Source organism: Mytilus californianus, unplaced genomic scaffold (genome assembly GCF_021869535.1).
Source record: "Mytilus californianus isolate M0D057914Y unplaced genomic scaffold, xbMytCali1.0.p SCAF_8, whole genome shotgun sequence".
In the NCBI taxonomy this organism is placed as follows: Eukaryota; Metazoa; Mollusca; class Bivalvia; order Mytilida; family Mytilidae; genus Mytilus; species Mytilus californianus.
In genome coordinates, this window is record NW_026262734.1 from 34,546,110 (window position 1) to 34,562,366 (window position 16,257).

The following is a 16,257-nucleotide window of genomic DNA, read 5'->3' on the forward strand; positions in this document are numbered from 1 at the left end:
TCTTTTGATGTCCAAAAATAGGCAGATCGGACATATAAGGACTTTATCTAATGACTACATAAATTTGGGATTTATTATTATTATAATATTCTAATGAAACTGAAAATTGTATTTTTTTTTAGGATAAACAACAATTTTACCTGGCGTAGCCGTGCATAAATGTTATTCTGCATTTATCTTCGAAAAATGGCGTATTTAATGGAATAGAACGTTAATACAGTAAACTTTCTCTTTTTTCTCCGCAATAGGCTATCAAAAATAATTTATCTAATGTGTATGTGGAAAATTATGTGAAAAGATAAAAAGTGGCAATTGTTACCTTTCATACCTTAAGTTTCATTCATCTGATTCTGACCAATGCTTATATACTAAATATCTATTTATATGCCGCTATTATTGTTGTTGTTACCATTAATGTAAATCAATTGTATCTGATTTTACGCCCTTTATAGGCCCTGTAATTTGGGAAATAAAAAAAAAATCTATTCATTGATAAAACATAATATGGACTGGTCCAGTGTCCAGTTTGCAGGTCATTTAATTTTCTGTACACATTCATGCACGCTCTGATTTAATCAATATACTCGTACGAAAACGCATGAACAGTTTGAAGGTAATCTAATAATAACTTAATCCAATCAAATTGCATAAGATTCAATAACAATGTCAAGTCCACATCATAATGAGTAATAGAGGTAAACTGGGTAGGGAGAAAATGACAGATATTTCAAGTTAATATTTATGCAATAACGAATTAAAATTTGTCAACCAAAAGTTTTGCTACAATTTCAAAAACATGTCGTTCTGTATGGGTATAGTTTTCGGATCTTTCATTAGCGTATTTAAGGCTATAAAAAGTTTGGGCTTCAAAAGTTCACACAATTATTGACTTTATACAGAAAATTCGTCCTTGTAAAACATTTAATAGTTCACAAATGATACGCGATTTTAAAGTAAAATTATTTCTTAAAACACTGCAAAAAATTTCATTCATATTGATAAAGTGGTATCGTCATAAAGTGCGTTGAAATGAACAGTGGTATAGCAAACATCGAATTCCCTCACAAAATGTTATCACACACTACAGTAAGGGGAGTCAGTTAAGTTTGTCTATTTTTAGATACTATACAGGTAATCATTTGACACTACGTATACAACCTGTGTGACCTGTGTAGTGATTTTGATTTTACGATAAATTCATGAATGAACGATAATTTTATGAATGAACATGAGCACCTGACCTCTTTCTTAAACACCTATTAAACATATAAAACCGTATTTAATAAGGAGATAATTCAGTCAAATTTTCAGTACTAAATCAACAACTGAAATGATTCCATTTTTTGATGAAACATCGTACGAACGGAGAACGGAATCGCAGGTATAAAAATGCACTTTTTTCCCTTGTAATGACCGCGGATCTATAATTTTTATAGATCGGTTGAAATCCCAAAACTAATTTGCATAATGGAAATTTAGGCGATAGCAATACATCGGAATGACCCCAAGGTCATCCTCTGTAAAAAAAAATGAACAGTTGATCCACCAAATAAAAAAAGCCTATAAATTTTTCAACTACTAATGTATAAACAGAATGACTAATGACCCTTATAAGGCAAATTTTTCAAACTTACAATGTATAGTTTACAGTAAGCGCAAAACTGATCATCTCATCACGAAATTTGACATTTGTTAAATGGAAATTTTAGATCTGGATCTAGGTTTTCATATTTAAATAATCGATCATAAAGCTCTTCTATCTTCGAAAGTATGAATTCTATGTCTAGCCTTCAGTGACAGTCATCCCAAAGGGACATACAAAGAAGTGAGAAGAAATACTTGATACATTTTCTTATAATATTTATGTTTAATATTGAAATAAATTACAGAATATGAATATGAAAGGTGTGTAGAATGGTCTACCTGTCCTTTAACCTGTTTGGTAGGCTTGACCTGGAAATGAAGGCACTAAAGTTATCCTGTTCGCAAGGTAGGGAACAAGACTACAAAATCACGCTGATTTCATGCTGCGAATCTCCTTCTCGAGCACCTCTGTAACTCGGATAGCTTCGTTTGCTTTTGGTCCTCCAATTTTGTTCAACGCTACAAGGGCAGCCTCTCTTACATTGGAAATAATGTCGTTTCGCCTACAATCATTAAAAGAAAAGTGAAAACATTCAACGTTTTAAAAGAAACAATAGAATATTAAGCGACAAATATAATCCAGTTACTAGCAATTAACCATAGATGTCGAGAAACATGTTTTGAATCTGTAATTTTAATGGATAATACTGACAATGTTGCATTCCAGAAGATCGTTAATGATCCGAATATTGTTAATTCTCATCGATAATGATAGTATTTTAAAATTCATAATCATTTTATAAGTGCAAAAACCGTGGTTGATAAAGGAAGACCAATGTATAAAACTTGTTGATCGTTGGAAGATCGTACTATGATGACCCTTTTTGCCGTTTTTAACGTGTGTTGCTATGCTGGTGTCTCAAAAGAGTTTAGTCCACATTTACTTTAGTTTATCCATTATTGAAAAAAAGGATCTCTTAACATATTTTTAATAGTTTTTCCTCAAAAAGTGGTAGTTATTGAAGGGGTCAAATTGCCTTTTTATGATCATCGCAATGTGCCCTATAAACATGTGGGTTGACATTAGGAAGCACATGATCATCGCAATATGATCTATTAACATGTGGGTTGACATCACGAAGCATATGATCATCGCAATGTGGTCTATTAACATGTTGGTTGACAGCAGGAAGCATATGCTCATCGCAATATGCCCTATTAACATGTGAATTGACATTACGAAGCATATGCTCATCGCAATATGGTCTATTAACATGCAACTACAAAAAAATGATCAGAAAATGTAAGTCCAGTCTTTATTAGAAACACTTGGCCTGTTAAAATTTAACAAGTGAATTTGCGTATAATTAAACAAAACACTATATGGATGATTAGACCGAAAAAGGCCTAGTGGTTCAAATGAAAACTTGGTAGGAAAGGGAGCTAAACATGCTTTTGCAAGTGTCCCCACGAGTTCAGAAATGCAATGACAAACAGTATAAATAAGTCGTGATTTATTATATATTCCTTTAATGGAAGTGACAAAAGCAAGGATAATCCTATCTTTATAGCCACAACACATAAAGTAAATAAAAAAATTAAAAAAATATCTCCGCGTGTGTCGAATGTCATATTGGAATATCAATTTATGTTCTGTGTTGGAATACGCAAAGAGAAATGAGTGCAAGTTATGTAAAATATAGCTAATTGTGATTCAACTTGTTATAAAACAATCACTTAAAGCAACTTTCAAATTATCAGTATCAGGCAATGTTAAATTGTATGTCTTGAGTTATTTTTTTCATATAATTGGAGATGATCAATGTCGCCTCTACCTACCGTGTCTACATTTTAAGGCTATTTTACCAACAAGACGACCAACGGATCTAGGGTTCGAGGGAAGGGAAGGAGACTATACTAAAGATAACGGTAAAAACATTGGCGACCTTAGCAAGTCGAACATTTTTCACGATTTTATATATATGTTTAACACCTGAATCCGCCACTGAATGACTAAATATACTTGTAATTTGATTTTGAATTTTGCTATAATAACATACTGTTACACGTGTTCTCTATTGTGTACTAAGATGTGTAAGAGACTTAAAGGTTTCCAAATATTCATGAAACTGTGAGGTTTAACTTATAATTTGTGTAATTGCAAAATTTTAAATGGAAATTATAAACCAACTGACGTTAATACATTGGTCCTAAAAGTCAATCTATACCCAGTAAGATCCACCCATATACCCGTTCTGAAACTTTTTGCTACTAAAAAGTAATTGATGGAGAGGTCTGTTTATTTGAATTGAAAAATACATCGCGTTTAAAAACAATTGAATGCTTATTGGTCGATTTTTCTTGCAAAACAAACAAACAAACCCAAAAAATATATGAATATTTAAGGATGTCAATATAAAGATAAGAAGATGTTGTATGATTGCCAATGAGACAAATCTCCACCAGAGACCAAATGACGTAGAAGTTAACAACTATATATCCCCGTATGGCCTTCAACAATGAGCAAAATCCATAACCGCATAGCAAGCTATAAAAAAGGCCCCGACATGATAAATGTAAAACATTCCAAACGAGAAAACTAAAGGTCTGATTTATGTATGAACAATAAACGAGAAACAATTATGATAAACAACATCCGACCACAATCACTGAATTATTTACAAGCTGCAGACTTTGAACAGACACACACAGAATGTGGCGGGGTTAATCTTGTTCTCTTTTAAGCGCTTACCAAAGGTTTACTAGCTCTTCAATAACAGCTTCTACACCAAGATGGCCTAAAGCAAGACATGCCGCTTCCCTTACGACCCTGTCTTTCGTTTTCAAACATTTCCGTAGAGCTACGATAGTTTCTATGTCTTTGGAATCTGTTCTAGCTAAGGAGATAATAGCCACAGCCTGTACGTTTGCGTCTTTGTCTGTCAATAAATCTCTCAACGCACCAATCACTGTCAGACTTTTGAATTTTCCTAGTAAAATTAATGATTTTGAAATGAGTAACTATGTGATATTGCACTAACGTTTTTATTTTGCAGGCAAAGTACCAAAACATATTTTTCAAGTATATAAACTTGTAATAGAGGCGTAGACTTAAAAGAAAATGTAGCCTCTTTTTCATTTTTTGTGAGAAGCACATATTTGACGTCTGCATGATACGTATAAAGTCGGCGATGAGAGCAGCAATGTTAATTACATATGAATGCTGACAGTCTGTTGAAAAACTTATGAAAAAGTATTGTGTCAATCAAAAATTGAATGATCTTGATGGTCAGTATCAGCGACTTTTCTTTAATCATCACACTTTTCTTTTATCATAAAATGTGATATGTTCTTCCTAGAACATGACGTTTAAGCTACGTCATTTTTATAAAAAGAAATTACGATTAATTCTTTCAAACCGACATTTCGTTAAGAATGAGAAAAAGTTGTTTGAAATGCAAAGAAGTCATATGTTTTATATTATTGCAAGAAGAGATGAACTTAGCTTGTACACAACGTAACTAAGTACTTGAAGAAATCTCTTAAGAGTTTTGAGTATCAACGACAAAATATTATACTGCTTCATAAAATTTAAATTTCATTTTAAGTAATTTTACATTTTGTATTGATGTTGTGCCACAATTTTCTATGGCATTACATGTAGCTTTGAAATAATATTTTGGATATTATATATAATATATATATATCAACTTTTACACCTACCAAGATTTTCTATAGCATCAACTCTTACACTAGAATCCATGTCAAAAACTTCTCTCATTGCGTAACTTTCTCTGGCTTGTTCTTGGATCCTGGACCATATGGGCAATACTTTCTCATCTATTGTACAGAATGCTGAAGAAAATAAATCATATAATAGCAAATAATTCAAAAATTTCTTTATTTTTTTTGTCATCATCATTATTTGGTTGACCGACACCATCGTTCTAACATGAAATGTATTTTTTCGCGTTCTAGAATCTTCCAAAACCGCAAGACTCGTTTGACTTGTAAAATTTACAAAGTGTGTTAAATATATATCAACGATCATGAAATTGGAATCACACGTGGGGATACCTCTGAAGCAGGAGACAATTACCCTAGAGTTGCATTCGGTCTGGATTCATTTGTTCTTTATGCAACTGAGGCATTTATTGGCAAAATGAATTTACGAATTTCAATCGAAAGGTATCACATAACAAAATGACAAAGTGAAATCAGTAAAAAGGTGCTGTATAAGCAAGAATTAAAAAACGCCTCAAATACTTGCAGCTGATATCAAGGAAACACAAGTCGATTATATATGAAATATAAATCAACCGTTCAGGCAAGAATTATAGAACTTATCTGGCTACATGATGTAATATTTCACATAAAATAAAAGGGGAACCTATACATTGCTTAAGGTAAATAAATTATTTTATTCATGGGTATTATACAATGATTATACAGTTCAAATTATACTACCAATGAAATTCTCAAAAGAGACGTTTTCATCTTGTTCAACCATTAGCTCTCTGTGCAAGATAGCAAGTAGCCATTCAGTATCCTCTTGCCCAAACGTCTGCTCAAAGTCAAGTTTGAAATCTTCTACCAGTTTCGCTTTGAATCTACCAAATAATTAAACATCTATTTTTTAAATCATTGAACAATTATGACTACAATTGTCGTATTGAATGCTTGATTATAAATCTCAACTGGCAGGTGATAATGGACATTTTTAGAAAAAAATAAGATAACATGTAGTTACTAGAAAACTACGTAATCGTATTAGCACCACACACACCTTTTTATATTTCTTCCGATGTTTGCGTTATTACGGAAACCTTTGCTACACAGGCAACATTTGCTCACGTGAATTTCACATGAATCTCATATAATTACATTACATGTATGTTTCATTATAATACGTTATTTTGATTGGCTAACAGCAATCTCGCGTCATTCTAAAATTAACCTTCATTTCAAAATGAAATGTAACATTCATGATGACACGAGCTTCCGCAATAAAGTGCACAGGTAAATAAAAGAAAAAACTTGAAAGAAATCGTATTTTCATGATCCTAGCAAAAAAATGTAATTATAAGTATTGAATGCTTCTTTTAGTAATTTTATAGGGGTGTAAAAGCGTTGACCGTGCGCACATTTTTAGAATGAAGCGCTTCCGCGCTTCATACAAAATGTACTTCGAACGGTCATAGCTTTTACACCCCAATGAATTTACAAAAAGAAGCATTCAATTCTTAAATGAAATTCACGTGATAAATTTAACGTGAGATTCACATCAAACGAGCTTATACGTGTAACTCAGGTAAAATTTTCATGTGATATTCACGTGAATTGAGATTCACATGAATCTCACATGAATTGCACGTGAACTTTACAAAAAAAAACATGGTATTTTTCATGATTTTAATTAAATTTGAAAATTTAGATGTTATTTGAATTACTTTGTTTTTAAACTTCACGTGAATTTCAGGTGAAAAAAATTCATGTGATTTTTCACGTGAAATTCACGCTAGTTTCACATGAGATGAAATTTGCCTGTGTAGAAATATCAAAAAATGTGTGGCGCTTATACGCTTCAGTAAAAACCCGTCCTTACTCTATAAAAACAAAAAATGGAACTTAAACAAGTTAAAACGAAGAACATTGTAAAAAAACAGCAAGTACAAGTTCACATGAAGATATTACCGATATGTAAAATGTTAAAATAGGTTATATTGTCAGAATTCACCTTTCCCAGGACATGTTTGCAACTACTCCGAATGTATTGGTCCAATATGCCTTTCCATCTTGCAGATGGATTCTGGATGCTTTTATCCTTGACCTTGATTTTGCGGATCTCAGATACCTTTTCTTTTCTTCGGTTTTCTTTTTCGTTTCTTCGTCTACAAAAATAAAAAAAAAGAAATCAAAATTGATTTGACTTAACTTAACCTTCTGATATTTCCAAACAGTCTATCATCATCTATCTTGAATTTGCAACATAACAAATTAATTTTCTCATATGATAGAAACATCTTGATGATGAATACGGGATATATAGTTTAACATTGTTGCATTCAATTTTTCAAAGAATTTGAAATCGACTGTTTAGATGTCATAATTAGAAAACAATATGGTATTGATAAATGTTTAATATGGAAAATTTCAAATATCTTATAACAAACGATTTTTTTAAAAATTAGAATGGTTTCTAGTTTTATGAAAGCATTGATCGTTAAAAAAGGGTGTTCCAACCCGCAGACCCCAAAAAATCATCTGAAATCAACTTTTGTCATTGGAAATAAGTACAGTATCAACATATAACTTAACTACCTCGATTTGATGAATCATAGTCCGCTAACATATCTTTAATACGAGCAACCAAGCTAGGTAAGCCATCCTCAATTATTTCACGATCTAAGAACGACCATTCAAAACCAGCAAGCTGCAATCGCCTGAAAGTATAGCTCTTTTATCACTAGAATAAACTTAAGTATAGCAAACGGCATGGGGAAAACCCTTAAAACAAGTGTATTTAAGTATCATAACTGATCCGATAACACTGCACTTCCCTAATGAGAGGGTTTGGATTAGGAGGGGGGGGGTCCTTCATTTCTGCATTCTTTAATTTTTTAGGCCATTTTTTCTACTCTTTAAACTGTTTGCACATTGTTCTATATTCTTTATATTTAAGCACCTTATTATTCTCTTTTCTTTATTTTTTGGGGTTGATTTGTGTATTCTTAAGAGTTTTGTCCATAATTCTCTATTCTGTAAACCCCATCCACACCCTCTTATAATATTTATTATAGTTAACATAAAATGAACAAAATGATATAAAAATATGTATAAAAATTCAAATAGTGTCGTTGCTATGTAGGGTATTAATCTATTAAGGATGTTCGCTACTCTTGTTTATGACTGTTTGTCATATATTCGGAATCCTCTAGTTTTATCCATGTGGTGCCAATAAAAATTTTGCCCACTAAACACTAGCTACTTTTCTTTTCATAATTTTATTACACATAAGTAAAAAAAAGCCATTCCTGAAAATGTTATAAAATCCTTGTTATTTTTTTCAGTTTTTTAAAGTAAAAAAAGTCATTCTTGAAAATGTTAAAAAATCCTAGTTATTTTTTCACAGTTTTTTAAAGCAAAAATATACCAATGTTAAATGTATGAAAAATCTAGAGAGAATTATTTCCCGCCAAATATTCTGGCTTACATCTCGAAAACAAGCACACGAACCCTTCATTTTTTTCAGCTTATTTAGTTCCTTCATTTATATACTATCAATTTATAACAGTCTTCTAAAAAGCTTGTTATTTTGAAACAGAGTAGCGAACATCCTTATAAAAAATGTTTACTATTTATGTCTTTATATGCAAATTAGAATAATATTAATACATGTAGCAAAGAAAACCCTTTATAGATGACTGTATTATCTTACATGCCGTTGTCCATAATTTTGGAAACATCATCTTCATCGTCTATCGCTACGGGGAGAATCGATTTCTTCGAGACGTAGGCGAGAGCCAGTTGATCCTGGCATAACTTTGATTTCACAGAATCTGTACTGATCAGGTAAAAAAATATCTAAAACAGGGAGACAAACTGAAGCTTCAGAAATTTCAAGTTTTTTTTTCTCTATAAAATGTATTGAACTAAACATATTTTTATTAGAGGAATGTGTTACACCTGCAAATATGTTTGGAGTTTTAATAAAATTATAGTCTACATTGTACTGCAGTTCGACTTTACACCTCATTCATATATAGTAACTAATTATATTATCTGCATTACGTTTGAGTATTAACCATTTTACAGTAACTATAGCTGCAATAAGCTTACATGTGGTCGACCGTTTCTATATATAGTCATGCTCTTTTTCGTAAGTTGTAAATTTCGCTACCAAAATTATTTTGATTCATGACTTTGAAAATCCATGCAATTAATATGTTGATCATGATAGACTTCACTTTTCATTCGGATTCTCTATATCGCAACAAACCCTGATTTAACATTAGAAATAATAACAATGTTCAAAACATTTAGCAAAACCAACCTTTGCATCCACGACAGCCTGACCGACCTTGCTGAAGACGTTTGCTCCTCCTCCCAAATCATAAGTCTCCACCCAGACAGCAATTCCCGCTTCTTTCAGTTTGTCTGATTTACAAAAACAAATCATACATGTATATTTTAAAATACGAATGTTCTGGTGAACTATATGTTAATCTAGTTGTCCCGCTTTTAAGGACAACAATGGAATATTATTGAAAGAAATGGTTTTGTGCTTTATATTCGTATATACAAGGCACTTCATTTGCTTTTTCGTAATTGAACTTTATACATTGCATGTATGAACTTTCTGTTTATTTATTCACACATGTATTTAGTATACCATAATATCAGCTGTTTTCGTATGTATAATATTTCAATACAAGAACTTTATAAATCTTAATTTAATGAAGTTTTAAATGTTTTATCCGACTTCATGAGACAGAGAACCCGTACATTTAGTAACTAAGATTCTACTGTTTACATTTCATGTTATTTGATTGATTGATTGATTGATTGATTGATTGATTGATTGATTGATTGATTGATTGTTGGTAGTTCAGCACTCTTGGTTGTATCATGACGGTCGTTTTGTATTGGCAGAGGAAGCCTGACACAACCATCGACCCTCGGCAGGAAACACTCATCTCATTTGAGGACATAATTTACGCCACTAGTAATTACAAAACTGGTGACTTTTCCGTTGCAATCATGCATACCAATTACTAAGAAAGACAATTCATAAAATCAAGGAAGAGGAAGCTTGAATACATTGAATAAACCAAGGCTTTTACCTCTGATTTTAATGACGTAATTTCTGTCTTCAGGATCGTAGCTAATGATTACGTCATTTCCGGCAGGAAGATGAGTTACCATAGCAAGTTTTGCTTTCATTCGCTTGTGTTCCATCTTTGTCTGACCACGTACCACTTCAAATCTTCAAAAAGCTGGATTTACTTGTTCACTCTCTATGCCTCACATTGTAAGTTTGTGGATAATGTATGAATTAACTGAAGAAAAAGGTGAAAGTGAAAACATGCACATTAGGGACTAGTCATTTTCTTTCATTGGTGATGGTGGAAACATTGGAATTTCTCTAATTTTTTTCCAAGTCCCCACCTTGAGGAAGGAAAATAAATTCAAGACCCACCTTCCAAAGACATGAAAACCACCCCCTCCCAAACATTTCGAAATACTTTTATTCTTCATAACAAAAATACATGCATATAATTTCTATTTATATAATTATCGTTCAATAAAATATTGCATCAGATGAGGATCTAGAGCTGAAAGTGGGGGAAATTCTTTGTGACTTCAGGGAACTTTACTTTGATATATATAAAAATGAGGAGATGTGGTATGATTTCCAATGAGACAGTTATCTAACAGAGTTAAAATGAAGTGGGAGTAAGCAGTTATAGGCCACCGTACGGCCTTCAACAGAGTTAAGATGAAATGGTTCAGTAGAAATCAATTATAGGCCACTGTATTGCCTTCAACAATGAGAAAAACTTATACTGTATAGTCGGCTATAAAAGGACCGACATGTAAAATGTTAAACAAATCAAACAAGAAAACTAATGGCCTAATTTGTAAACAAAACTATTTACAAAAAACAAATACATGTATGACAAACCTGAACCAAAGACAACACTGTACTACAGGCTCCTGACTTGGGACAGGTTCATATAGAATGGGGCAGGGTTAAACATGTTTGTGAGCGCTCAACCCTCCCATAACATGGGACAGCAGTATTACAGGACAACATAAGAACAAACTGTATAAATCAGTTGCAATTTGCCACTGAAAAGATCGGTAAGAGGCACAAAAACAATAGACACAAAGTACCGAAAAAAAGTACTCGCAGTTACTGAAAGCTAGTTCAGAGCTAACTACAGCTAATAGATAATTCATGTTTTCCCATACTAAAGAATCAACCAGTTCACATCCAACAGATTTAGTGTAAATACGTCATAAACAGTCTGATAAACGCAAGACCTTGTGCAATGCCAAAATAAAACAGTATCTACAGGATATATATTTTAAGTTATTATAACTGTAGATATATAGCAACATATAGTCAGTTATGTTTTAATTGTTAGAAAACAAAAAGTATGTTAGTAGTCCTATTAAACAATATTTTAAGATTTGCAATAAATAAACTACTGTGTTAAATTGATACCTTTTATTACAGAATAAGTTTATTCAAAGGATCAATTAGTTTACATGCAATGTGTCTAAATCTACGGGCTTTATAAACAACATCACCGTAAAAATTAGGATGGGATATCCCTTTGTATTCTAACCAAAACTTTATATTTATGAAAGAATTTGGTAAAGGTTTTGATCAATTTGTGGCTTTTAACATACCAGCCATACATAAATTATGTTCTTTTAAATCTAAAACCATCTACAGACACGGGCATAGCTAGCAGGTTGTGAGATATATTATCACACCTTCAGAAGGGGCAAAAGGAATATGCCTGTTATGGTCTTATTGACATTTAGCACACTTTCATTCAATTTCAGCACATTGTTCATATATATCCTTTATTAAAAAAGTTTGTAAATCAACTTTAGATATAAATACAGTCCTGGAAGATCATTTTAGAACTTTAAATTTGATTTTTAACAAATTGAGCCGAGCGGAATGAGGCGAAAAAAAATTGATGTATTTCGTGCCAAAACATTTTTTTATTGTATGGGGAAGATGTTGGTGTGGGTCGTCAAAATATTTCGATGCCCCCCATCTGAAGTATTGAAAATCGGACACCCCCTTTCCATTCCAAAACATTTTCAAGTCCCCACCCCCCCCCCCCCCCCCTTTAGGTTACAAATGACCAGTCCCTTAATGTATATTCAAGTTAATTGCTACGCTTTTTATAATTGATGAATGTATTCGATCAAGTGTAACTGTTCAGTCTGGCCCTGGTTATATGTAAAGTAAAATGTAATTTACAGTCAATTGTATAGTTTAAAATTAATTATTTGTAAACGAAGGTGGTTATTAAAAAAAGTGCAAACAGATGCAATAACTTGGTTTAAGTTATCTTAATTAGTATGTCGAAACCATGACCGTACTTTCTGTGTAAACAATGGTAAAGGGCGAGTAGGCTGCATTTTTCTTATCAAATGTTGGTCCAAAAATCATTAATATAATGTCAATTTCTAAATAAAAACTATAATATAACCAAATGTCCCCATTATTAATCGAACAGTGTAGATAGTTCGTTTTATACCTTAATAGATAGATTTCTTTGCACCCCCAAAAATAAAATAAAAAAATACACCAGTTCAATCATATTGATGTCCAGTTTTGTATAAGCACTAACCACTTTGTCTTAAGCCATCGCTTGGTTATTACCTTAAAATCATCAATTTCTTCATTTAATTCTAAGTTAGATTACTCTGTCCTAATGCATTAACGTTTTATAGCTGTACAGACTAGCATTTTTTAATCAAAATTGTTATTAGAGATAGATAGAGACAGAATGCTTACAAACCCGTGTCTTTTATGTTATGCTTATTTAGCAATCAAGTAGGTATATTTTTATTAGTGATATTGCACAGCTGTAGGGACATTCCTTCACTTTAACGACTCTAGGGTATGATATATACTTTTTGTTTTAAACTGATTATGTCGGGGTAGGCACTAAACAGAAACTAATATGTCATTGTAGGTTAACTATGTCCAATCGTAAATGAGTAGGTTGAGAGTAATATTATAAAATATATATAAAGAGGACTGAATCCCATTCAACATGTTTATCGCAATCGTTTACATATTTTCTTGGTATTGTGTGTTGTTTACTTTTGGTCGTTGTAGTCATAGCTGTGTGTACTAGCTGCACTGAAGAATGTTTTTTTTTGAGTACATGAAATGCAAATGCTTTTTAACATCGAACAGTCTGTTTTTTAAAGTTTGAGATTCCTGACAAACGACAGTTTTCTCTAAAATAAGTTTACTCCTTCCACCGTCAACCAAAAAAGACAGTATTCGTCGTGGTCAAATCGGAAATAATTTTACAGATGTTTGTTATTTCAATCAAATGAAGAAGTCCGTGTTAAACTTAGGCTATAATATTTGTCACTGGATGCTCAACCAGGCACTCTTAAAAATCAAAAGAAATCATTGCAAAGCGATTTTATCAACATTTGTATTTCGCAATCTGTGATTAAACAAAAAGCTTACAGAAACGAATACAAATAGTAGTAAAGCACCATATTTTTGAATTATATATAAATAACATTGACGTATACGATTTCTGTCATACAAATGATAGACATGCACGGTGAATCAATAGCATTTATTTTACACAAACAGTTGAACGACATTGAAAGATAATAATGATATTCAACTTACATATTCGTAGGAAAATATTCTACAGGTATATATTCTAACCGGATGTTTACTATCGTTGTTTAGTTCTACGACCTTGCCATTTAAACGAAGCATGAACATGATGAATCGATTCTTTTCATAAAAATATAATCAATATTGGTTATTTTTAAATACAAATATGTTTAAAGTACATCATGTCAATTAAGTGTGATACGTACACATTATACTTAAAGATAAGTGATAATTTGGTTTCCATTTTTTATCACACTTATTTTAATTATACATGAAATATTTGTCACTGAACGTTCAGCAAAACAACAAATAATATTTAATATGAAATGAATTAGCACATGAACTAGAATTAGTTATATACTTAAATTGATAAAAAAAAAAATTGTAAAATACAATCAAAAGGGAAACCCGATAATGCAATTCGGAAATCATTGCTTGCATTCATTTTTGCGATTAAAAAAAAATGGACAAAATACGAGATAAATTATTGCGGTTTAAGTAAATGATGCATACAAATAATGCTACAAAAATTTTAAAATGAAGGTTTTTTTTTTTCGTGACACCTTTTCGTCGCAAGTTTCGCAATAATAAAATTAAGTAAACACGATTTTTTAAAATCATTTTTTTATAACTTAATTCGTTATAATGTCATTGCATTGTAGAAAGATATTATCAAAATTTGTAATAACAAATTAAAGACATTTGGATAGGCGATATAATTAATTTATATTTTTATATTTCAACGTTAGTATGGATTGTAATGCATTTATAGCTTGTGAAGGAGCGAGGCTCAAAATCGATTATCTTTAAGTAGGAAAACATTCTCAAATTTATGCTGAACTGGAGTAATAATGTTATGAATTCTGCAAAATGTTTCAAAATCAGGTTCAACCCACCATTTTTTTCTTAAAATGTCCTGTACCGAGTCAGGAAAATGGCCATTGTTATATTATAGTTCGTTTCTGTGTGTGTTACATTTTAATATTGTGTTTCTGTTGTGTCGTAGTTCTCCTCTTATATTTGATGTGTTTCCCTCAGTTTTAGTTTGTAACCCGGATTTGTTTTTTTCCCAATCGATTTATGAATTTTGAACAGCGATATACTACTGTTGCCTTTATTTATAGAATAAAATCTGATTTTGTTTTGAGAAATATTTTTTAGTGTTACCATCTGATCTAAGAATGTATTTATGTAAGTTCCGCTGCATTAGTAATAAATTGCCCATTGAAACTGGCAGATTTTTTAATATTGATAGAACTGCAAGACATTGTAATCTCTGTAATGCTAATGAACTTGGTGATGAGTTTCATTACTTATTCAAATGTACCTTTTTCAACAAAGAGCTAAATGTTTAGCTTTGAATATATGTAATAACCCAAATGTTTTAAAATTTAAATAACTGATGTTCCGGACCATATGAATATTTGGACCATACGTGTACATGTATGGTCATGACCATATGCGTATACTCATATGGTCCGACCATACGTATACTCGTTTGGTTATAAACGGGCCGGACCGTATGAGTATTTGGACCATATAGGTATGTTGCAAATATGCATTATAAACGTTAATATATTACAATAAACATTATCTAAAAAAAAAAAAGAAATAATGATGGTAACATCCAGCAAAATGTACCGTCAGGGTCTGCACGCCTGTCAACTAAATCCAACTGACCCCTATGCATACAATGTTTGGATGAAATCGGTTTTAATAGTGCTATGTTATTTTAAAGTTTCTTACAAGCATATTTTACACATCCTTTAATAAATTTCTTACAAAGGCTTCTCGGGACGCCGTAAAAAGTATCTTCAACATCTTTGAATAATTTATGATACCCTGTATGAGACCGAGTTCCTTCATGAACTAGCTTTAAAGTCTTGAACATATTTTCGACTGTCACAACACGACGCCAGTGTGCAAGCAGGCCTGGCCTCTCACATTCCTGAGAAAAATAACGAAAGAAAGGTATAAAAAATAAGCTAGCAAGAGGTGCAGAATGAATAAAAAATCATTGTAGAAGGCCTATAGTTGCTAACTTCAACGTCATTTGGTCTCTGGTGGAGATTTGTCTCATTGGCAATCATACCACATGCATATTCTTTTTTTTATGATAACATAACTAAAAGCACCAGAGTAGGATACAACTTTTCTTTGACCAACTATTATAAACCATATAAGATGCGATGACAGTAAGTAAAAACAAAAACACGTATAGGAAACAAAATTCTGAATATTGCACTGCTAATGCTAATTAAAATTAAAGT

The 16,257-nt window shown here is 31.8% G+C and overlaps 1 protein-coding gene across 1 annotated transcript; it reads right to left on the reverse strand.

Moving 5' to 3' along the window:
- Positions 1-1,843: 1,843 nt before the first annotated feature.
- Positions 1,844-14,086, reverse strand: LOC127711906 (uncharacterized). Its single transcript, XM_052218062.1, has 10 exons — positions 13,997-14,086; positions 10,428-10,643; positions 9,638-9,741; positions 9,023-9,168; positions 7,906-8,027; positions 7,322-7,475; positions 6,052-6,194; positions 5,308-5,439; positions 4,337-4,574; positions 1,844-2,147 (listed from the first exon to the last, which is right to left on the reverse strand). Exons 2-10 carry the CDS (start codon positions 10,540-10,542, stop codon positions 2,012-2,014), a joined length of 1,290 nt encoding a protein of 429 aa, XP_052074022.1. The 5' UTR covers positions 10,543-10,643; positions 13,997-14,086; the 3' UTR covers positions 1,844-2,011.
- Positions 14,087-16,257: the final 2,171 nt, after the last annotated feature.

Coding starts and splice junctions, on each gene's coding strand:
- LOC127711906 (XM_052218062.1), bottom strand. CDS start 10,542: ATGGAACACAAGCGAATGAAAGCAAAACTTGCTATGGTAACTCATCTT. Junction 9,169..9,637: donor AGGCTGTCGTGGATGCAAAG/GTTGGTTTTGCT, acceptor TCCCTGTTTTAG/ATATTTTTTTACCTGATCAG. Junction 7,476..7,905: donor CTATGATTCATCAAATCGAG/GTAGTTAAGTTA, acceptor TTATTTTTGTAG/ACGAAGAAACGAAAAAGAAA.